The sequence below is a fragment of the Chelonoidis abingdonii genome, chromosome 13 (genome assembly GCF_003597395.2).
Source record: "Chelonoidis abingdonii isolate Lonesome George chromosome 13, CheloAbing_2.0, whole genome shotgun sequence".
NCBI lineage: Eukaryota > Metazoa > Chordata > Testudines > Testudinidae > Chelonoidis > Chelonoidis abingdonii.
This window is the reverse complement of record NC_133781.1, coordinates 17,860,433-17,883,413: the sequence shown is the minus strand read 5'-3', so window position 1 is coordinate 17,883,413 and position 22,981 is coordinate 17,860,433. Positions and strand designations below refer to the sequence as shown.

Here is a 22,981-nt window from a genome sequence, read left to right as displayed (position 1 = left end):
AGCATACACTGAACGGCACAACCAAGTGGCTGGCATTGTGTACAGGAACATCTGCACAGCGTATGGGCTAGACCCTCCCAAGACCAGATGGGAGATTCCACAGAAGGTTGTGGAGAATAGCAGGGCTAAGATTCTGTGGGACTTCCAGATCCAGACGGACAGGCAGGTACTGGCCAATCAACCAGACATCGTGGTAATAGACAAGGACCAGAAGACAGCGGTGGTGATAGATATAGCAGTGCCAAGTGACAGCAACATCAGAAGAAGGAATATAGAGGACCTGAGGTTGAGGAAGACACATACCACCCATAGGGGTGAGAGGGGAATTTTTTTTTTTTTTTTTATATATGTGTATGAGGATTTAAGTCATCAGCAAGTAGTTAGAATTTTCTTCTACATCTTTCCTTTTGGTGCTGCTGTGGTAATAAGGGGCCTTTTTGATGTCCGCAATAGACCCACCATATTTCTGGCCTAAAAACGTTATTGCAATCAAGATACCATACCTTCCTCCTTTCCTTTAGTAATCCATTTTATTGGGAGAGTGTACCAAGAGCTCTGCATTACATCCAATCAATTTCTCTTCATAACATACTTTTCTGAAACCTCATGTATTCCAATATTACCGTGACATAGAGGGTACAAAGGAAGCTTAATACAAGAGGTTTGGACCGTATTTCTGGACTCAGAAGGATTTGGCAGTTTTTAGTAGGTTTTAGCACTGTGCTGTGGTAGTGTATGAGCTTGCATGATTGACTTGATCATTTTTCCTTTACCTTTCAAGATTGCCTGAGGAACCCATCTTGGAAGCTTCAAATCTCGTGATGTGTATGTGTGCATAGTGAGAGGGTAGAGGATAGAGCACTGCCTGCTGTTGCATTTAATGACTGTTAGGTTATACTTTTGACTGTTTAACTTCTGCAGAATCATAGAAGTTAAAGTAGACTTGGATGGGAAAACCTGTCGAATCCTTCAGTCCTTCTCCTTGCTAGTGCAGAATTGTTCTTTACAAGACACTTCTCCATCACTTGAGTTTTTCTTACAGTCTAATAGATTTCACTTCCAGTAAAGTTTTCCTGATATTCAACCTAAAATATCTCTCCTTTGACTTAGGCCTGGTCTACACTGGGGGTAGGGGGAAATCGATCTAAATTACGCAACTTCAGCTATGTGACTAATATAGCTGAAGTCAACGTACTTAGTCCTACTCACCACAGTGTCTTCACTGTGGTGAGTTGTCTGCTGCTGCTCCCCTGTCAACTCCACCTGCGCCTCTTGCAGTGGTGGAGTACAGGAGTCGACAAGAGAGCAGTTGGGGGTCAAAGACACAATAAATCGACCTCTACTGGATCAATCGCTACCTGTCAATCCGGCAGGTAGTGTAGACATACACTGACCACTACTAGATTAAATATCTTGTTCTTGGAAGATGGTCTGGAAAATCCCTGCCTTGTGTCAAAGACTTGTAAGCTAGAGTGGCATCTCTGAGATCTCCAAGCTCTTTACATTCTGCAACTGTTCCTTTATTCAGACCTCTCTGCTGCTTTGTAATACTGCAGAAGAGTGGGCAGTATCTCATTTGGCAACCAGTTGTTGCTGTAGCAGCTTGGATACATTGTAGCAGAGAGGATAAAAATAGATTTATTTTTTTTTAAGTTTTTATTTAAATTGGATTTTTATGTAAATTAAATAAGTTTATTTTAAAAAAGAAATCTATTTGAAACTATGACAATGTATGTTAAGGCCTAAATTTATTCTAATCTATGATCTACTAGTTCTAAAATCTTGAAGGACATTTTCTCATCACCATTAGTTCATTTCACTAACTACAGATAATGCTTCTGTTGTTTAATAAATCAGTTTTAAATGCAAAACATGTTTTGCTAAACTCTTTTATGTATTCAGCACATTTAAAGTAGATTTATTTACTTAATTAACCAACTTTGAAATGCTGTGGGGTTTCTGGCATTTTTAATTGGATTTGAATTCCTATCCAAATAGAGCTTGACACAAAGCACAGGTAAAAAAAATTAGTCATCCAGTAAATAAATGCATTATTCACCATTTTCTAACATAATAAAATGTAAAAATTAATAATCTGAATAAATGTAAATTAAGCTATGTGGTTGCTTAAATAAATGGGTAGACATACAATATATCTTCCTGGTTTGCAATAAGAAACCCCATGTTTAGTGTAAAGGCTATGTTTAGTTGCAATTCCATCATGTTTTTATGGTTGATTCTCATTAATAACTATTCTTTAGGACAAGAAGTACAAAAGAAAAACACTATTAAAATCAATGATTTAAATCAAGGTTTCCTGATAACCGATTTTAATAATGAATTCAATCAGTAATTTAAATTGTTTTGATTTAAATCAATCCGCCCTGAATTTAGACGGTAGCAGTGCCAGTGATGACAATTGGAATTTTAGAATACTGCAAGGGTTTGTATAATCAAATTATATTGATCCTTTTTCCATACTAAAAATTGGGAAATGGTGTGCTTAAGTTCAGTAACCATTTCACACTTGACCACCTCTAGCAGATTTTATTATCTATGCCTGGAGAGTTGAGCTCCCTTAAACACAGTAACCTTAAACATTGGTAGCTGAGTGCAGCTCTCTTGCCCTCTAATGTTAAGAGATTCTTTTAGAGATGAGGAGTAGCTTTCTATGGCATTTGCTGTGCTGACTTGGCATTCATATGTCAGTAGTCCAAAGCTTTGCAAGACAGAATGGGTGCTCACAACAGCATGTGAATTAAGTGGGTAAGCATTGTAGAGAAACTGACAGATAGAAAGGTGAAGTGACTTGCCCAAAGTCACATCAAGTCAGTGGCAGAATTGGGAATAGAATTTACACCTCCTAATTTGCAGTCTAGTTCTCTTTTTTTTTTTTTTTTTCCCCTTCTGGGCATCCTCCCACTCTAGGAGAATATTACTTACAATGGTCTATCTTCTCTTTGAATTTCCCTCCCAATAAACCACCCCTAGAGTCTCTCAGAAGTCATTCAACCAGATTTAAACCCTTTTTTTTTTTTTTTTTTTTTTTAAAGGGGCCACATACACCATCTGATTCTCTGGAATTTTGAGATGCATAGAACTGTCATTAGATGCTGGAACTTGTAGAAGAAATCAGCACCTTTATTACAGTGGTGATCATGAAAACCTGGTCTCAGGCATATCTACCCTAATTCTTAGACTGTTGTTCCTGTTCATGCAGTGGCATAGATGGGGCATGTTTGCGTTAGCCTTTCTTCCTAAACATCCCAGCACTTCTACGACAATTGTGAACAATGGCAGAACTGCTAGTGTAGACTGGCTTTCCTCTAACCTTGCTGAGAGAGAGTCTACTGTAGCATTCCCACTATTGCTACCACTGGCAGAGCTGTATTGGTCCTAGGAGTACTGGGAAACTTCTGGTAGTATAGAGAGAGTCTAGTATAGGTGAGACCTTGTTGGCAGTTGCTGCGATGATAAGAGTAGTAAATCCTTGTGGTGTAAACAAAGCTTGGCTGGGGAGAAGGGCTTGCTGCCACTTATCTTTAACAGGAACAATGCCTTACTGTTAGCTGCATAGATAGAAATCTCACATGGGAGGATCCCTTTGGGGAGGAGGGGGGAGAGGGGAAAGAACAACAAGCAGGAGACCTGAAGCCTTGAAATCTCTAAATGGTCTTGGTATGCCCTGGCCTAGAGCATGTTATTTGCCAAGCTTTGAACTGTTGACAAGGGGAGAAGTTGGAAGGGCGACTTAACCTGAACAAAGGCTGTTTGGGAAGTGTACTCTCTCCCCTGTTCTACACCCCATCCTGTGTGCTCTGAGTAAACACGCATGTAAGTTGCATATGAACATTCTGGCTTCTTCACTTAAGTATCAGCCTGTTTTGAACCATGTGGCATATGTGCCTGCTGTGAATTTTTGGCATCTAAAAGTTTGTGTTTGATGCTAATAGCTGTTTGAGTGTCTGTACTGAGTGGAAACCGGATCCTCTCACAGCTCGGACTCGCCCTGCCATACTGTGTGAACAATGAAGAGTAATAGCCTTGTGGCTGAGTCTAATTGAACTCAGCGGAGGAGGGCATCTCATAATATTTGTCTGAGCATAGAGCCAGGGACGCTAAAGGAGCTAGCTTTAAGTGGCCCATTATGAGCCTGGCTGCAAGGTGGTTTGTCTGTCACGTGTTATGTTTCAACTTGTTCATAGTCAAGATGGACTGGACTCTGGGGTATTATTACCTGCAGATGGACTGACATCAGATTCTCTTCAGCTGAGAGGCAGACTTTACTCAGAGAAGATGTAGTGCTGCTAATGAGCATGTAGCTTCTGGTAAGAGGCTGATCTTGCATTTTCTTGTAGGCTTTAATACCCTGCAAAATAGAACAGTGTCAACTGCACACAAAGAAGACATGGCTTCAGAGGCTCCACTCTGGCTACTAGTGGCCACAGCTACTACCACATGCTGTCTGCAGTGAAGGGTATTCGTGTCTATGTTCTGTAATTGCTGAGCACATATGGCTGCAGTTTTATATAAGATGTCAGAGAAGGGCATTTGCGAGAGAAATTGGGCTGGCAAAAAGGAAATATGCACCTAGGAGACAAGATGATGCAGATTATGTGGAATTGTCATTCTTTTTGGCAAATTTCCTTTGACTGCAGCGTGCATCGCTTTGCAAAGTGATGTACCTTGGTGCCAGTTGCTATTAGATTCCTTGATGCCAACTATTATTAAGTTCCTTAGTCGGTTTAACAGGTCAGCGTGGGCTGGATTGTGAATGCTACCTCTCTTGGCATAAGCATGTATAAGCAGCATGTGTTAGATGTGATTTATCATTCCTAAATTTTGTTATAGGACCTGGGCAGCTGTATTTATCTGTCCTTTCAAAAGAACCCCTCTTTCCTTTGCTTTCTCGCCTTTGTTTACTGTGAGTATTTGTCTGTGCTGCCTTGTTGGCACATGGAAGTCTCCTTTCCCCATACTTGTAAAACCAGTTACTTTGAACTAGTTACTTGAAGTTTCTGTGTGGGTTTTCCTGGTTTCACTGGCCCAGGATATTGATTGCCAGAGACACACCCTTTCCCATTTTTACTTTCCCTGTCTGGCTAAGGCCAAAGTTACTGCATATGGGTGTGATACTCTTTCCTTGCATAGCACAACAGGTTGTCACTTCTACAGCAGCTTCTCACTTCTTCTTAGTATATGCGCAATGTGCCTTAGAGGCATGTGACCAGGATTCATCACCCAATTTGGTCCGATGTTTGGATCATTAGCTTCTCTGTCTTGGGTACTGAAAGGGAGTGCAAGGTGAACGCTGATCCATAGAGAGAGCCATGTACTGAGATGTTGGACTCTTCTCTGAGAATTGTATCATGCAAACCTGGTGAAAGGATTTGTTACATGGGCTCTAATCTTAGATTTATTTGGTGGTTTTCAGATCACCTTGCAGAGACTTTGTTTTTTAAATGTGTTCCTGTTTTTTGGCTACGTCCTCTCCCCTTTTATTTTGATATTCCCTGCTGTCAAGGTTTCTGTATCAGACAGCTGGGCACCATTTCTTCACACCTGCTAGTGCTCTGATGGCATACAAATATGCCAAGCAGCTCAGGTTGACTCTCCCTTCTCTGCCAGCGGGGAATGGATAGGGAAGAAAGCATGCAGCAATGACAATTGAAAAGCTGTATGCTTTGTAGTTGTAGCTGTGTTGGTCACAGGATGTTAGAGAGACGAGATGTGTGAGGTAATATCTTTTATTGGATCAACTTCCTGTTGGGGTGCCAGACGAGCTTTCGAGCCACAGAGCTCCTCTTCAGGTCTGGGAAAGGTGCTCCCAGTGTCACAGCAAAATGCAAGGTGGAACAGATTGTTTTGCACAAGTAGTTAGCTCATATTGTAAGGGACCATTCAAGGAAAGCTGATGATTAGGTGGTACCTTCTGATATCTCTAGATACTGGGGGAGCAAGGAGATCATGGTGTGTTCCTTTTTTTTTTTTGTTTGTGCACCTGAAAATGTATTGTGTGCTTGATTAGAGATGTTGCAGGCTGAGCTCTGGGATTGTTCTGGGGCTAATTGCTATAACTTTGACTTTCAGAAGTGCTGAGCACCCATAACTCCACTGAAGTTAGTAGAAAGGAGGTGCAGGTCCTTGGCATCTCTGAAAATCAGACTAGATATTGCTGTACTAGTAACGATGCTCTCAGTTATTCATGGACTATCTCAGCCTGCTCTAAGCTTCTGTCAGAATCTTACTGATACATCTGCCTAATCCATCCCTTTGCTCCCTCTTTCCTTAACCAATCCAAATGGTGCTCCACCCAAACCAACCTTCTACATGCTAGCAACACTGAAGTATCCCACCGTCTAGTGGCAAGTGTAGGCGCAAACCCAGGTCTGTACATTGGGATTACACCTTAATATCTGACATGAAGAAAAGACAGAGCTGTTCGCTCACCAGAACTTGCTGATTTTGTCAGTTTTGTATTTTCAGTTTGCTGTTTAAATTTTCATTTCTGCTGGCCTTGCTGGGAGGTATAATAAAAAATCCTGCAGGAATGACTGGCTGATTTATGGCCTTTGGTTGATGACCTCATTATTAACAAGAATGCAGAGATGGATTCCCACTTGTTTGTATAGAAGTGGGGTAATAGAAGCACCAAGGGGCTGCGAAGGCTTTCTGCTCCTTCTCAGAGCTCATTGTGGGTGGACAGTGCTTTCAATTACTCGTCCAGGCCAGTGATTTGAGTCAAATGTCCCAGGCCCCATGTAATCTGGGGCACAGATATAAAAAATCAGTCTTCTTCCTGGCAAGTTCTGACATTCATTTTAAACTTTCTGGAAACATCGCACTATAAATTCCCACCTTGCTCCACATATGTACACACCCCTTCCTTGGGAAAAGTCCACACCCTAGGTCTGAATCTTCAAGTTCTACCCATTTGCCATACTCCTTTCTGCCCTGGAGAGACACATACGGTGCTACTTTTCCAGCAATGGCTGAATACTAGAATCCATATCCTGCTGTCCCAAGTGTTATTGCTGGTATGCTAGGGCAGGGCTTTTTATTTCTGCATTAGGTGCTCTGAGCGGATCTTAGTTTTGGTGAAGTGGTAGAATTACACGGTACAGAAAACTATACTCTCTTGTAGCACTGCACTGAGGAACAGGTGCACTATTCTCTTCCCCCTTAGTAGAGGATTAAGCTTGATGTTTTACAAAAACAGGTTAATAATGAACCTAACTACATTCCAGGCAACACCAGCTCCTTATGCTATACTCATAATGCCAGCCTAAAATGTTTACTTTCTCCTCCTCAGCTCAGTAGCCGTAGGGTTATCTGGGGTAAAAACTGATACTAGTGTATGCTGCCACCAACTCTGGAAGTTAGGTGGCTTTTTGAGCTGGTGTCTTTAAACATTTATCTGACTACTGTAGTATCCTTTTGCATTCTGTCCCTTGTCATCTTTCTTGGACAAGGTCAGGTGAAGAGATTTAAAAAAATAAAAGTGGCAAAGTGTAAACTGCATTGTTTGTTTGTTTTTAAAAACTGCAGGGATTCTAGAATTGAGCAGCATGAAAAAGGGATTATGCAAACTAAATCCTACTATCTGGGATAATGTGCTGCAGTGGTGTTGAGTTTTCGTCCCTGTTAACTCCCCATATAGCTGTGCTGTCTCCTTCTGGCCTGATGAATGCCGTGTTACTTGCTGAAACAAAATGAAGTACCCAATTCAGATTAATTTTTTACACTCTAAAATCCCACTCGTTTAAACATGGTTTTGCTTTTTTACTAGGTTTCTGGTGCCAGGTGGTTAAAGAAGGAAAATGAGAAGGTTTTTGAGACACGGACATGATCCTGTAAGAGAGAGGCTCAAGCGTGACCTTTTCCAGTTTAACAAGGTATGGTGGGCTCTTCAAATGAGCTTTAAGAGAAACAAGCATGAAAGGGTAAATCTGTCCATAGTCACTGAAGAGAGAGGAGGGAAGGTTCATTCAGGTAAGTATGGAAAAGCTAGCTACAACAGAGGTAGACTGCCCTTGTATTTGGTAAATCAAAGCTGGAGTTTTTTTTGCCGTCCCTCTGATACAAACATGTTTGTATGTGTGCATGTCTTAAACTCACAGGCCATTCCTGGGCTTTAGATACCACATTCTTGGTTTTAGGTCTGTGGTTCACGAGAAAACAGATTACTAACATTTTCTCTTTGAGGGAGTGAGGAAATTATTTCAATGTGACTATAGTTCTGCTGTGACTAATACATAGGACTTCCACAGTATTTTGTGTCTTTAAAGTGCTACGCATGTTCTCATCACACCTCTATGGAGGAAGTAAATACACCACTACCTCGATATAACACCACCCAATATAACACGAATTTGGATATAATGTGGTAAAGCAGTGCTCCGGGGAGCAGGGCTGTGCTCTCCGATGGATCAAAGCAAATTCAATATAACATGGTTTCAGCTATAATGCAGTAAGATTTTTTGGCTGCCAAGGACAGTATTTCGAGGTAGAGGCGTATTATTCCTGTTGTACCAATGGTGTGGCCTGGGAAAGGACTGAGACAGAAGCTGTGACTTGGCTGAAGCCACTGAGAGTGTTTGTCAGAGCCATGATTAGATTTTAGGAGTCCTGTTCTCAGGCCATACTTCAGTTGGCTAATGCAAAAGTGAGTATATGGGATTCAAATGGGGGAGGTTACAAAGGCAGCTCTTGTGGCAAATGTGATTGTGCTATTCTGCCAGTTCTGAATCCATACATCCAAGTTTTTGTGGAGGTTCCATTCTTTGCAAACAGGGAACAGCTGTGTCTGAGCATTGGTATTCACCCAGCTCTTGGAGAGTTCTGTTTAGTTAGGCTGTGGCTACACTGGCACTTTTTACAGCACTGCAACTTTCTCACTCGAGGGTTTGAAAAAACACCCCCCGAGTGCAGCAAGTTACAGTGCTGTAAAGCACCAGTGTAAACAGTGCCCCAGTGCTGTAAGCTAATCCCCTCATGGAGATGGAGTACCTGCAGCGCTGGGAGAGCTCTCTCCCAACGCTGGCGCTGCGACTACACTCGTACTTCAAAGTGCTGCTGCGGGAGCGCTCCTATGGCAGTGCTCTGGAGTTTTGAGTGTAGCCACGGCCTTAGGGAACATTTGTCTTTTTGCCTGTTTGTAAAGTGCCTAGCATACCTTCACTGCTATATCATCTTTCCCTGCTTTGTGATGCTTTCTGACTTTAGTGGTGGTATTTGATTCAGTCCTACAAAGGAAAATGCGATATTTACAAGATGGTGTCTTTCAGTCTAAGACACTACTTTTTAGTAATTTATTCTTTGTAATTAGTCACAGTATTTAAGCAAAAATGACCCCTTATACACTCTTCTTTGTTAGCAAGGGATTGATTGCTAGGAGAATCTACAGTTTGCTTTTCTAGCAAGGAATCCTTTGTCATTTTTTTACACTCTTTTCCTGCAAAGATATGGCTCTAAATCTTGTCGTCTTCCGTTATTACCTGTAGAGCGATAATAGAAAGGATTTCAGAGAAGCAAACTTTAGATATAATGGAGACTGCCATAAGACTGGCAGGTCCTAAAAAGTCAGACTTAGGTTTTGGCATGTCAAAGATTATGGCTTTGAGAAGCCAAGAAGTTAAGAATGTTTTCTGTTACTAGGGAATGGTCCTCGTTTAACGTGCAACATGAAGGTGGAACTTCATGAACACTTAAATTCCTGTTCTTTAGCACTTTCATGAATTTATTCTTCAGAAGTCCTCAAATATAATGCTGGATAAGAACTGGTCTGGTAAGGGACTAGTAACAGCTTAGATTCTTTATCTAATTTCAGTTGGGAGTCTATAGTATCCTATCAGTGCGGTCAGGTTGTATCTTTTATGTCTGTTAATCATATCTGTTTAGTACTACACGTGTTGCTTGTGAGAGCTAATAGTGTGTAACATAAAATCTGGTTACAGGACACTAGCTATTCCCACCATAGTTCTCTTATTGCCCATTTTTGTATAAAGGTTAAACACGAATCCATTTTGTACATCTAAGTTCATAGTGCTACTTATATTAGTGGGATATGCTGATGCATTAACTCCAAGTAAGTCTATGTCTACACAGCAGCTGGGAGGGAGCTTCCCGGTCCCAGTAGACAGACAGGCACTAGCTCTACCTCAGCTAACATGCTAAAAATAGTAGTATCTCTTTGGTGGCAGGGGCTAGCTGCCTGAGTACAATCCAACCCTCTGAGGATGTACTTTCTTGGCTAACCCATGCTGCTGCAGCCACATTGCTGGCTTTAGTGCACTAACTTGAGCAGAGCCAGTGCATGTCTGCTTATCAGTGCTGGAAAGCACCCTCCCTAGCTGCTCTGTAGACCTGGCTGCTCTAACAGATTTGTGCTACAAAAATGAACAGGAGCGCTCCAGTGAATAAAGAGAACAATTTCTTCTCTTGGGCCTGAGATGTACCCTTCTCCTTCCCTGTTACAGAGCTTGTCATTCTATCAGTATGGGCACAAGTTAGTCCTCAGTTTGTTTAACTTCTCTCCATGCGGGGATATATGTGCAGTACATCAAAAAAGCTGAGTAGTATAACTACTGACTGATCTGTAAAAGCAGCAAAGAATCCTGTGGCACCTTACAGACTAACAGACGTTTTGGAGCATGAGCTTTCATGGGTGAATACCCACTTCATCGGATGCATGTAGTGACTACATGCATCCGGTGAAGTGGGTATTCACCCACGAAAGCTCATGCTCCAAAACGTCTGTTAGTCTGTAAGGTGCCACAGGATTCTTTGCTGCTTTTACAGATCCAGATTAACATGGCTACCCCTCCAATACTTGACTGATCAGTGTAAGATGAAAAAATTGAATGGGCAGTAGATAGAATCTTGGTGACAAAACTATAATGCCCATATAACCTGGGGCACTGTCTGTTCCTATTTTGTTGATATTAGTATATCAACTGGAAAGCCTAAATTTTGGATGGGAGAGAAAAAATTTCTGGGATGTTTCCTTGTACAGCATTTAATTGTTGAGCTGTCCCAGTATCCTCTGATGCAGAAACCAGGCAAATAGACATGGTCCCAGAAAGTATGATCTTCACATTTCCTCAAACGATTCTTCCTCTCCAGTGCTTAGGGGATCTCCAAACCTACAGCGTTGTGGTCTTCCAATTAAAATAGTGCTATATATTCTGGGATGCTTTTTCTTCCCTTAAAATTTGTTTCATGTAACCAGTCGTCCTTTGAATCCTCCCAGCTAGACAGCTCCGAGAGAGCCCTATTTCATTTGGTGGGATTATTGGACTGTGGCTCTGTACCCTGGTCAATATGAATGATTACAGCTATGGGGAGAATTTTTTTTAAAACATTAGCTTTGTCTCCTTCTCCATCCCAGTTTAGCTATGTCTCCCTATTGAGGGATTTTTCTCATTTTAGACATGTATCTAACTGCATTACACATGGACCTGGCTTCTTTTTGTTCTTTGTTCAGTATTGGATGTAAAATTCAGTAGTTCTGATGTTGGTAATTAGCAGTAAATCACTATGCCTACATACTCAAGTAATGAATTGGCTATGAGGATGTAATCCCATTGAAATCAGTGGAATTGCATCTGGTTATGCCAGCAATGAATGGGGCTACTTTAAGGACATGCCTACTGCTTAACTTGATGTAATTGTTCAATTGGGATTTTAAGCATTTTAAAGGCTTATGTCTCCCAGCTTGGGTCCCTCACCTCTTCCCTCTTCTGTCTGCACTCCAGAGTTTACCTGTTGTCAGAAATTGAACAACCCAGATAATTTTGAAGGACTGACCCATGCAGCCAGGCTAGCTTTCCAGCCTCTCTTCTATTAAACTCTTGTAACAACATGTGCTCTTTAAATAATTGCCTTCTCACATTCTGTGTGGATGACTTGGCTTTGCATACCTTTCTCTGTATGACCAAGAACTACCTGTACTTGTATATACCTGTTGCAAGAATCTGTTTTTAGCTCAATAGGTAGCACAGAGTGAAAGGTTTGTGTACTTGACAATCTCCTTTTTTTTAAAAAAAAGTTCATCCCGCTTTTAGCATAATATCTGATGAATTTGGCTCAGTCCAAATCCTGCAAAACAAAACATGTTCAGACTGGCACTGTCTGATTAGATGATAGGTAACACATAGGTGAACCAGCCTGTCCTGCGGCTGAGTTGCAAACTGGGTTATAGTAAAAAAAGAGATTACCTCACCCACCTTTTCTTACCACATTGGAAGCATTCCATTTAATTTATGGCAGAGATGTGCGCTGCATTTTTCCTTCTCTTCAACCCTCTTGCTAAGTGGTGTGATGAATGGTTGATTTTTGACTTGTGAATAAGGAACTATGTCAAGCAGACTTAACACCCACCAGCTTCATTGTTGTCTTCAAAGGGAGTATTTAACAAAGATGCAGTTCCTTTATTTTGCATTGTTATAAAATGTCTGAATAAGAGTGCAGAGGAGGGAAAGGAGGAGAAACAGCTATGGACCCAATCCATTCAGCTTCAGTTTGGATTGAATCAGCTGTTTGCCCATTTCTTTCTTGCAGCGAATATAGCTAATGCGAAACACCTCTGTTCACAAATGCTGCTGACACCAGGCTTCCTTTTGCCCTGAACTTGAAACTAGTTGTTGCAGTTTTAGGAAAATGAAAATGAAACTTCCTAGCTCACCTAAAAGGAACAAAAAGGTCACACCAGTACTTTATATGCACCAATAAAAGGCTCTATTGTACTCTCATCCTCCCTTCCCCCACTAGAGGTTCACCTGCTGAACAGGTTAAAGTACAGGCTGCTGCTTTCATCAGCCAGATATGAATGAGGGAAAACAGGGACAGCCAAACAGCCGCTGCCTTAGTTCTGACTTCACTGTACTATTTGCAAGGAGAGAGAAATCCTCAGAGATCTTGGTTAATCAATGGAGAGAAATCTGTATGCAAAGTCACACCCCAGTGCCAAACCTGAACACAGCAACAAACCTGCCACAATGTACTTCCTGCCCTCTTGCCTACACTAGAAATAACAAACAAACCTGGAAATGCACACCCCACACCAGTCATTAATGATGCATATTCATTTTATTCATTTTCCCTCCTTTATCTGTACATTATTGCATTTAAATTGCAGATGCCTTATCTTGTGTTTGTAAAGCAACAGGCACACCTGCAGTGCTGTAAAAATAAACCCATTAAACTGCAGCTAACTGTTTTGCACTTGTGGGCAGGATATTCCCGAATCCTTGACATGCGTTAGGATTTTTGTATCTGCAGCTGGGGGAGGGGAAGACACATGACCTGCATTTCCACTTTTTATGATCAGTGGCAAGCAAGTGTCTGTCTTCCACCCATTTCTTTGCCGTGGGCCTTGAGCTGTATTAAGTGGACCATATTTAGAAACCGAATAGGAAGGATGTGCTGGTAGAATCCTCAGTTTTATTTCTTGGATCAGAAAATTTGGGAGCAAAGAGGACAAAGCTTGTCACTGCTGTTTAGATAGACAGCATCTAAATGGTCTTCTTTACAACCTCTTTTACAACACAAAAATTACTCGTGTTGTGTGTAGCACAGATGGAAAAGAGGTGAACTGATTGTAAAGGTCATGGAATCCAGAACGGCATAGCTGTATCTTTTAACTTTTGTCACGAGGTTGAAATGAACCCATGTGATAAACTGTCATTCTAGACAAGATGTAGATATCAGTTTTACCAGCAGTTGGAATAATTTCTGTGCCTGCCTGGTGCCAGATTATACTTATCTTAAAGTTACAGAAATCCAGGGATAATGCATTTGTGGTACCTAGTGCTGTTTTTAATATGGTAGAATACCACTGAGATGAATCAGCTTGCCTTCTACCTCTATAAATGTGGGTTCAGATGCGACTTATATCAGTTGTAGCATGAACGTTATTAGCTTAGAGTTGTAGTTGAATGTTACTGCACTCAAGGTTTCCACTGAAGACACCTTCACTGTAGGTGGTATTAAATGGAATAACTCTCTCTTGAATCACATGTGAGCAAACCTTACTTAAAAATAAAACTCAAAGTCCCATTACTGAACAGAATCAGGTAACTGAAGCCTTGTCTACACTATGGGGGGAGATCGATCTAAGTTAAGCAACTTCAGCTATATGAATAACGTAGCTGAAGTTGACGTACTTAGATCTACTTACCGCGGGGTCCACACTACGCAATCTGGACTGGAGACGCTTTTCCATCAACTTCCCTTGAGCTTCTCGTTCAGGTAGAGTACAGGAGTTGACGAGAGCGATCTGCAATGGATTTAGCAGATCTTCACTAGACCTGCTAAATTGCCTGCCGATGCATTGATCACCACGTGTTCGTGTAGACAAGGCCTTAGCAATTGGGGGAAATGGGAGAGTATTGTATATTATTTCAAGATATAGATTTAAATGAAAACTTAAGAAATATTAGAGTCCCAAGATGCCACATTTCAAGTGATAAGGATTCAGACTACCTTAAGCAGAAAGGAGTATTTGTCCTCAGGTAATACTGAGCACCTGTGTAGCTAATTGTACTGTACAGTACTTTATATACAGAATCAATCCACTTTAGGATGGAGCAATGCTTCCTTTCTTTCCTACTGGTATTGGATTAACCAAATTAGGTAATAGAGGGTTGGTAGAAAGTGTTGCAAGGACTCATCAGTGGTCCTTTATTCCAGATTTATTTCCCATGGTTACTCTATGAAGCTAGTCTTGTATTAGGCGCCGCTAAGGCCTTTGCTGCCAGACTTGCTCCTTGTGCTCCTGTGCTGTTGCCCACATTCCTCTTTGAAGGACGTGTTTGGATTCCAGGTCATTTGCTACCTAATCTTCAGTACGTTTTAAAAAAGAAGAAAAACACTTGAAATATTTCCCCCTTCCCTGTGGCTCATGGTACCCCTTTTGAACCCTTGATCACCTCACAAACAGAGGAAACTGACTGTACACAAAGTACCCAGAATAAACAAATGAGAGAACTGGGAGAGCTCTTCAGTTTGAGATGGTGCTTCTAACACTAAGGCCCCATCTACTAGAAAAGGTTTGTGTGTATGTATACTATACCAGCAAGAATGCTAAAGGAAATGCAGCTTATACCAGCAAGAATGCTTTTGCTGGTATAGTTTATGCCAGTTCCCTGACCTCAGAAAGGACCTTTTTGCCGATATGATTGCATGTTCACTAGATCTTTTACCAGCGCAGCTATATCTGTTAAGGGTGGGATTTCCCCCCACCCCACATTCCTAACTGAGGTAACTATGCTGGCACAATTTCTAAATGTGGAATTAAGTAAAGGGGCACTCCATTTGTTTTCTGACTTGTCCTGTGGTCTGTTTAGAAATGACTTCCCCTCTGGAAGCGCACAACCATCAACTCTCTTCAGATCTAATTGTAGTTACTATCTTAAGACCACATAATGTTCAGATATCCAGGGTTTGGACCCATTGTACACTGGCACTTCTGAAAACTAGAATCTGAGCTGTTTCCAAATCGCGGTAGTGCCGTAGTTGTTGACTGTACTCTTAAGACATGGTTTCCTCTTAAACACTTTACATAGGTGTTTGTATCCAGTAAACTTCTTACTTACCTAGGTAGGTAGTACATGTCTGCTCCAAATTGTGTTTTGGTCTAAGTATGTATTATATAGCAGTCACTAAAACCAAGCAAGCTGCTTTTTGTGCTCTTATCTGCTAGAGTCATGAACATCTCTCTATAATCAATAATAGAGCCTCTCTGAGCTAGTTTGATATGGCTTGATAGGCCTCTAGATACTATGAATAAAACCCAGTGTCCCCTGCTATGTTTGGGAATTGGATACCAGATTCACCAGTTTTCCCAACTGCCCTGTGGGATGTTTCCTTCTTGGCTGGTACGTTGAGTCCATTCTGGGCACTTGCCATAAGGCTGCTAGCAGGAACTGATATACAAGCTATACTTAAGAGCATAAGTAGTGAGATATATGAGCCTGTCATGTCCGTTCTCCACCAATATTCAGAAATGTGGGCCTGGCTCCAACAAAGTTTGGGCTTATATTTTCAGAGCCATCCTGTCCATAGGATGGACCAGGGCAACTACCCTGGGCCGCACATTTTGGGGGGCCTCGCACTTCAGGGGGTTGTGAGGTCCAGGGTGGCCTAGGGGGATAGCAGGGGCCTGGCGCTGGTAGCAGCAAGTGACCTGGCTCTGCTCTGCCCTGTCTCTTCCCAGTCCTGCTTAGTCTTCTCCCCTCTCCCATTCCAACTCTTTCCCCCAATCCCCCACCCCATCTCCTTCTGGTTTCTGCCCCTGAATGACACCAGGAGCTGGCCAGGCTGGGTTGTTTGTTGCTGCTGGTACCAGGCCGCCCTGGACCCCACGTCCCCCTGAAGTGCAGGGTCGGGTCAGTTGCCCCAGTCTTTCCGAGGGACGGGACGGCTTTACTTAGAAATTACTTCCCCGTTCTGGGCACCACCAAAAATTATACAAATTTGGCACCCATGCATAAGAGGATGTTATACAGGCTGACTTATTGGAAGTCTAACTCGACTAAAACTCAAGCAGTAATTATGAGTCAGTTTCAAGAATAAACTCTAAAGATGTCCAGAGCTTGGATCATGATTTAATAAAGTAGACTGGCATGAAGTGGAGTTGATAAGAGGATTGTCTGGGTGCATTGTAGTGAGTCTTGTAGGTTGTGCTCAGGTGAATTTCTAAGATTAAAACTCTTACAAAACATCAGGAGTCCAACTGGTTCCTTATTGTGGAATATTCCTTTGCCATTTCTATGGTAGTGAAAGTTGCAGTATTTCAATGTTTATGCATCTGAATAACAAGCAGATCTTGGTAAGTAGATTTGAGGGTTATTGACAGAGTTGAACTGAGACAACCAAACTTCTGTTGGAGCATCTTTTGACTTAAAACATTATCCTTGAACATGCTATGTTTGAAACAACTAAACCATATTCAATTTCTGGCTTCTGCCCATGAAACTACATGTCCTTGAGATATTTTTTGTTTTCTCCAGACTGTAGAACATGGATTTCCCCACCAGCCCAGTGCATTGGGATATAGCCCCTTTCTCCATCTTATGGCTATCGGGACCAGATCAGGAGCCATCAAACTGTATCCTTTTTACAGGTGTGATTCACAACTTGCAATGTCAGGTTGGATTCTTAGATTGTCTGGAGCTTTATCTGACAAACAAAGGAAAGAACTTCACCCAGGAACTTTCTGTTTGAGCTCTAGCACTACTTTTAGAGAGATGGTTAATTACTCTTGCTTAATTTTGCACCTTATTTCTAGTCTGTAGTGGAAAATATATCTGCAAAAATAAGCAAAGTACATGGAACACGCCTAATGAATTTTGTCTTCCTTTATCCAGTTTTATATGTAGTTGTGTTCATATAAGGCATTTAACATTTGTATGTATTATTATATGGAAGCAGTAAAAGGGGGTGAAGGGATCCAATTCCTTTTAGAGAGACAAGATGGGTGAGGTTATATATTTTATTGGACCAACTTCTATTGGCAAGAGAGACAAGCTTTTGAGCTTATACAGAGCTTGTCTTCAGGTCAGACCTGAAGACAAGCTTGGTGTAAGTTCAAAAGCTTGTCTCTCTCACCAACAAAAGTTGGCCCAATAAAAGATATTACCTTGCCCACCTTTCCTCTCTGATATCCTGGGACCAACATGGCTACAATAACACTGTATACAACAAATTCCTTTTACCAAGGAAGATCATATGTGGAGGATCAGAATAGATGAGCATAATGATGTATTCTGGCCTTAAAAGCTAATTGTCCCTTATTTTAAATGCCAAGGCTATCTTAATACTATAAAGTGGGGGAGAGAGATTTTTTATTCAATACCATCTCAAAGATTGAAGTTTAAGCCATGAAGACATTCTGCTTCCTGGATTAGTCTTCATCCAGGACCCTAAAGTCCCCCAATAGTGGACCAGAAGTAAAACATTTGAAGGCGGTTGTTTGTCCAGTCCCAGGATAGCGTGTATTGTGTGTACACAAAGGCATTGAGAGGTGGTTCCCATGACACAAGGCCAGCTGAGTGTGGGATGAAAGAGGCATGTCACTCCAACCCAGAAAGGAAAAGTTGGAGCTGTCTGGGCTTGCTTACTCATTTTCAGCACTGTTTGTGTTCAGAGAGACTGAGCTCTGCAGGAAGGCATTAGCCATCTGTCTCCTGGTTACAGATTGATTAAGCAGGGATTGAAGTGTGTGGGAAACCACTAACAACCTTTGGAGAAAGCATGGTCCAGCCACCTTTTCTGCGTCTCCCCCAAACTACCAAGAAAAAACTTCTGTACATGCTTTCCATTGTTGTGTGCACACTAAACTCAAACTAGGCATGTATGGATTCAAAATAATCTGTGATAACCACTGACTCCATTTGGTTTCTAACTAAATCTCATCTCATTTGCTAGCAACTACTCCTCAAGTGATTGTAGCTGTAGGTGATCTTTAATACTGTTGATCCTCAACAAACATTTCAGATATGGAGCTCCTGGGGTGGAGTTTATGGGTTTACATGAAGAGAACAATACAGTCATGCAGATACACTTTATTCCCGGCCAGGTGAGTGGAATTTGTGTGTGTGTGTGTGTGTGTGTGTGTGTACTCGCCTCCAGGCCCTGAGTTCTAGAATCCTTTTGGGCTGTGTAATGTCTGTGTTCTAGAAATGCTGGGTCTGTGACAGGCCTCCCCAGTGTTGTTCATTGAGCTGTAAATAGCACCCATTGTCGTGAAGATGTTAATCACAAAAATAGAGAGAGCAGCACCTTTTTAATTGAGCTCAGAAAGCACCTGGTGATAGTGGCAACAGGATTAGGATAGTTGCTGTTGCAAGAGGCTGTCTGCAAGGGCTTCCTTTTGTATTGCAACCTGCATTCCTGTAGTGGGATCATACTCATTTTCCTCTCTGCTGTGCAGTGCTCGCCAGATGAAACAACAGCAGCTGCTGTTCAGCAGGTTTCATCATTCTTTGGCTAACCTAACCACTTCTAAGCTTCCTTCCTTTGCTCTTGCGTAGTGTGGCTTCGCCTAAAAATGGGACGATAAAATTCCCCAGATGCCTGTTGGCCTCCTAATTGCCCTCCTCCTCTCCCACTCCCCCCACCCCCCACAACCTGACTAACTAGCAGACCAGCCTCTTTACTGTCTGATTCACCCATTTGGGGACAGCAGTGTTGTATTATGAGAGGGTGTGAATTCTCTAGATAGTAAACCACTCAAAACTTAATGGTATAAACTGAAACTCCCATAGGGAGTATTACATGGTTGTACCAGGTGTGGCTTCAGCAGGCAAAATGCTTCATTTGAATGTACAACTGGCAGGGTTGGGCTCATAAAAGGAGTCTGTGGCACCACCCTTGAGAAGGAAGTTGGACGTAGAGAATGTAAGATGAGTGGTGAAGTGGAATACACCAGCAACTCCCAAAGCCGGGGTGTGGAGGGGTGTGTGCCCAGTTTAGCAAACCATGAAGGAGTAAATACTGTGTGCTAGCTACAACATAGCTCTCTGAAATAGATAGCAGAGTGTGGGACTTCCCAACTGATGAAAGTGCAGCTAATATTGCATCCTTCAAGGATCAAGCCCTCATCCCTCCCTGCTGGTATATAGGATACAGAAGCAGGCAATAAATGCTTTTAAGCCTGCAGGCCATTTGTGTAGTCCCTAAATCCTTTACTGCCTGAGTCAGCAGAATTCTGCTGAATACAACTGTATAAGCCTGCCACTCTGAGGGCTGGTCTACACTACAGGGGAAAATGGATCTTAGATATGCAACTTCAGCTACGTGAATAACGTAGCTGAAGTCGAAGTATCTAAGATCGAATTACTCACCGTCCTCATGGTGCGGGATTGATGTCCGCGGCTCCCTCTGTCGATTCCGCAACTCCGTTGGGCTTGGTGGAGTTCCGGAATCGATATAAGTGCGTTCGGGGATCGATATATCGCATCTAGATGAGACGCGATATATCGATCCCCGAGCAATCGATTGCTACCCGCCGATACAGCAGATAGTGAAGACGTAGCCTGAGTGACTAGGTCCTGAATCTGGCATTAACTGATAATCACTGAACAGCAGTGGTGTATTGCTTGACTTTGGGCATGGCTACACTTACATTTTTGCAGCACTGGTAGTTACAGCTGTGGTCGTACAGCTGTGTAGGGCCAGCGCTGCAGTGTGTCCACACTGACAGCAACCAGTGGTGCATTGTGGGCAGCTATCCCAGCGTTCAAGTGGCTGCAACGTGCTTTTCAAAAGAGGGGGGTGGTGTGGAGTGTGACAGGGAGCTTGCGGGAGACAGAGAGTGGATTTTTGGAGCAGACACTGTGACAGCTCCCTGCCTTGGACGGACAGCGAGATCGCCCTCCTGGAGGGGCTGACCGTGGTCTACAAGAGCAGCATCGACCTGTACTTCTACGTCGTCGGCAGCTCGTACGAGAACGAGCTGATGCTCATGGCTGTGCTGAACTGCCTCTTCGACTCGCTCAGCCAGATTCTGAGGAAGAACGTGGAGAAGCGCGTTCTGCTGGAGAACATGGAGGGGCTCTTCCTGGCAGTGGATGAGATCGTGGACGGAGGTGTCATCCTGGAGAGCGACCCCCAGCAGGTGGTGCATTGGGTGGCCGTGCGGGGCGAAGACGTCCCCCTGACAGAGCAGACAGTTTCTCAGGTGCTGCAGTCGGCCAAAGAACAGATCAAGTGGTCTCTGCTGCAATAGGGCTCGGATCCCACTTCTGCCCCCATCTCTACTGTGTCCCACCCCCCCTGTCCTGTATGACGCACTGCCTGGAGCCCTAACATGTTGGAGGATTTTGCTGGGGAGGAAAAAAAAAAAGTTCAAAAGAGGGGGATGGGGTGGAGTGTGACAGGGAGCGTCGGGGAGACAGAGAGAGTGGATTTTTGGAGCAGATACTGTGACAGCTCCCTGCCTTGCAAGTTCAAAAGAGGGGGGTGGGGTGGAGTGTGACAGGGAGCGTCGGGGAGACAGAGAGAGTGGATTTTTGGAGCAGACACTGTGTGACAGCTCCCTGCCTTGCAAATTCTGGCCATTTCCCCCACCCCTCTCTCAATCACTCTTAAATGTAAAAAGGCTTCAGACCAGATAAGCAGCTTCTCCGACGGACTCCCTCCCCCCCCCCCCCGCCGTGCTGTTTGTCTCCTCAAGCAAACAGCTGTGAACATTCCAAAGCCTCGGCTCGCTCGCTCGCTGCAGCAAAGAGCAGCTGTGTTTGTTTTTTAGATAAGTAGCTCCGGGGAGTACCTTCCGGTTTGTTGTATACAGGAATTGTGGGATACCTCCTAATACCCTGGAGGCCAATAACAGCGCTGGTGAGTGTCCACACCTGATGAGCAGCGCTGCATCAGCAGCGCTGGATTCGCTACACCCGTAGCAGACCAGGTGTACAGCCAGCGCTGCAGGAAGGGAGTTGCAGCGCTGGCTGAGCTCTGTAAGTGTGGACACCTGGTAAGTTGCAGCGCTGTAACCCCCTCACCAGCGCTGCAACTTGCAAGTGTAGCCAAGCCCTTAGTGTCCTGCTTAGTAATAGGTTGCTTTCTTTATGATCATGTCTCTTGATTTTAGTGCCAGCTGGTAACACTGCTGGATGATAACAGCTTGCATCTCTGGAGCCTGAAGCAGCGTAGTGGGGCATCTGAGCTGCAGGAGGAGCAACGCTTCACACTACGAGGGCCTCCCGGGTAACATGCCCTAACATTGCTCTCTCTTCTTCCTGTGCTTGCCCACACAGGAGCTTATAAAATGCACTCTGACATGGCTTAGTATGCAGTGCCCTGACTTAGGGCCCAATCCACTTTCTACTGAAGTCAATAGGGGTATTTCCATTGATGCCAACAGGATTTGAATGCGGCCTCATCTGAACACAAAGGTGTACCAATTTAAAGATCTACTTTTAAAATACATTTAGTTAAATCTGTGCAACTCTGTGTGTACTCTCAAATCAATTTAAACCTGACATATCTGTTGAGCTTACCACTGTAACTAGTCTTACATCAATAAGTGTGTCCATGGATTTAACTAAATCATTTAAACCACAGTTTAAAATGTCCCTGTATTTCTAGTTTAATTTTTTTGGACAACTTATTTCTTTCTGCTTCTTCAGGTAGTTAGTCACTACTGGGGGGGAAACTCATCTAACACACGCAGCTCTCTCTCAACGCATTTCTGGATTATTTTTAGGTTTATTTTAAAGCTGGTGTTCTGCTTCCAAAAAAACCAAGATCCTGGCTCAAAGCTCCATTTGTCCAGCTAAATGCCTACTGAATCTCTTACAAATTGCTTATGGGTAAAGCTGGGGGTCAGCTTTCATTTGAGGCTCAATGCAGCCATTTAAATGAATACCATAGCTTCTTCTCTCTAGAACTGATCTTTTACAGGCAGTTAACTGGTTTCTTTTTGCATCCACAGATCTCCTCCAAGTGCCACCCAGATAACTGTTGTCCTTCCACATTCATCACGGGAAGTTCTGTACCTTGGCACTGAGAGTGGCAATGTCTTTGTGGTAGAGCTCCCATCCTTCAGACTGTTAGAGGATAGGACCATCACCTCTGAGGCAGTGCTGCAGCGGTGAGCAAATGGGCATATTGACCAATGGGATTTATTATGTATAAGCATGACAGTTGGAAGGGGAAGGTTGAGAGTGTTGCACTTAACCGTTTTTTATTCCAGCTTGTATACTGGAGCCTGGCTTATATTAACTGTTACAGACTGCAAATGTTGGATGGTGTTGGAGAGAGACATCCTTACTCTGGGCCCTATTTTGTCTGCATTATACAGATGGTATTTTCTGGTCAGGAATAACCCAAGACATTTATAGCAGAGGTGCTGTAGAACATTGCAGAACTATGTAGGGGACGCACTTAGTAGGTCTGCAAATGCTGTGCCTGTCTTATGATTAAGGCTACGATTTTGTCAGGGATGTTTTTAGTAAAAGTCATGGACAGGTCATGG

The 22,981-nt window shown here is 42.9% G+C and overlaps 1 protein-coding gene and 1 pseudogene across 1 annotated transcript in view; both read left to right on the top strand.

Moving 5' to 3' along the window:
- The window catches only part of LLGL2 (LLGL scribble cell polarity complex component 2), a 54,892-nt gene that overhangs the window by 7,695 nt on the left and 24,216 nt on the right, over positions 1-22,981 (top strand). Inside the window, exons 2-6 of the mRNA XM_032792916.2 lie at positions 7,790-7,895; positions 17,013-17,110; positions 18,499-18,580; positions 21,596-21,711; positions 22,439-22,597. Of these exons, the coding sequence (XP_032648807.1) occupies positions 7,821-7,895; positions 17,013-17,110; positions 18,499-18,580; positions 21,596-21,711; positions 22,439-22,597 (530 nt within the window). The 5' untranslated portion in view covers positions 7,790-7,820. The remainder of the gene's footprint in view (positions 1-7,789; positions 7,896-17,012; positions 17,111-18,498; positions 18,581-21,595; positions 21,712-22,438; positions 22,598-22,981) is intronic.
- On the top strand, positions 19,407-20,832 carry LOC116832185 (coatomer subunit zeta-1 pseudogene; annotated as a pseudogene).